General features: G+C 36.8%; 1 protein-coding gene across 1 annotated transcript; it reads right to left on the bottom strand.

Moving 5' to 3' along the window:
- Positions 1 to 2: 2 nt before the first annotated feature.
- On the bottom strand, positions 3 to 479 carry VICG_02194 (uncharacterized protein; the record flags this gene model as incomplete). The annotated part of the gene is made up of 1 exon (XM_007605577.1): positions 3 to 479. A coding segment is annotated over one exon (477 nt), but the record flags the coding sequence as incomplete, so codon positions are not given.
- Positions 480 to 775: the final 296 nt, after the last annotated feature.

The raw sequence follows: 775 nt of genomic DNA, 5'->3' as shown, positions 1-775 counted from the left end.
AGATTGTTATCTTTTAGATCCAGTTCTCGTAGATATTTCAGCTTTTCTATCTTAGGTGGTAGTGTCTCGAGTTTGTTATTACCAAGATACAGCCAGAATAGTTCCTTCAGGTTTCCTATCTCTGGTGGTAGTGTTTCGAATTCATTATTACGGAGATCTAGTATCTCTAAAAGCTTCAGGTTTCCTATCTTAGGTGGTAGTGTCTCGAGTTTGTTACCACTGAGATTCAGTTTCCGTAGACTCTCCAGCATTCCTATCATAGCATGATGAGATATAATGTCTTTGGGAAATGGAAATTCGTAGGCCATATCCTCCAGACACTTTTGAGACGTACAAGCTTCATGCCCAACTGTATCAGGACTTTGAATGTTCCCCAAGCCTGGATTGACTCCACTGGATGTGTTAAGAAGTGTAGCTCCCACAAATGCAACTAGAATGCAGATTGTTTTGTATGCCTTTTTTGTTCGTACAATATCCATTAGGATATGAGTTAAAAATTTTTAAATTAATTAAACTGTTTGAATTTTGACAGTATCAATGATATATCCAAACTTAAAAACTATAATTGTAGGCTTTACCTACAAGCAAGACAGTAGTTGCTGCTAGCATACAATCATCACTGTGCTGGTAAATCCTTGTGAGTAAGTTCTACATCCCAAAAACTGTACTTGAAAATAGGATATTGGCAGGTGTCAAATCTTCAAAGTGCAATCATTCCAGATTGGGATAAATGTGGTTAATTTAATAGATAACACTGGAATGGCATTTAGTACAC

This window comes from Vittaforma corneae (assembly GCF_000231115.1).
Source record: "Vittaforma corneae ATCC 50505 unplaced genomic scaffold supercont1.125, whole genome shotgun sequence".
Lineage (NCBI taxonomy): Eukaryota > Fungi > Microsporidia > Nosematidae > Vittaforma > Vittaforma corneae.
This window is presented reverse-complemented; position numbering and strand designations above follow the sequence as displayed.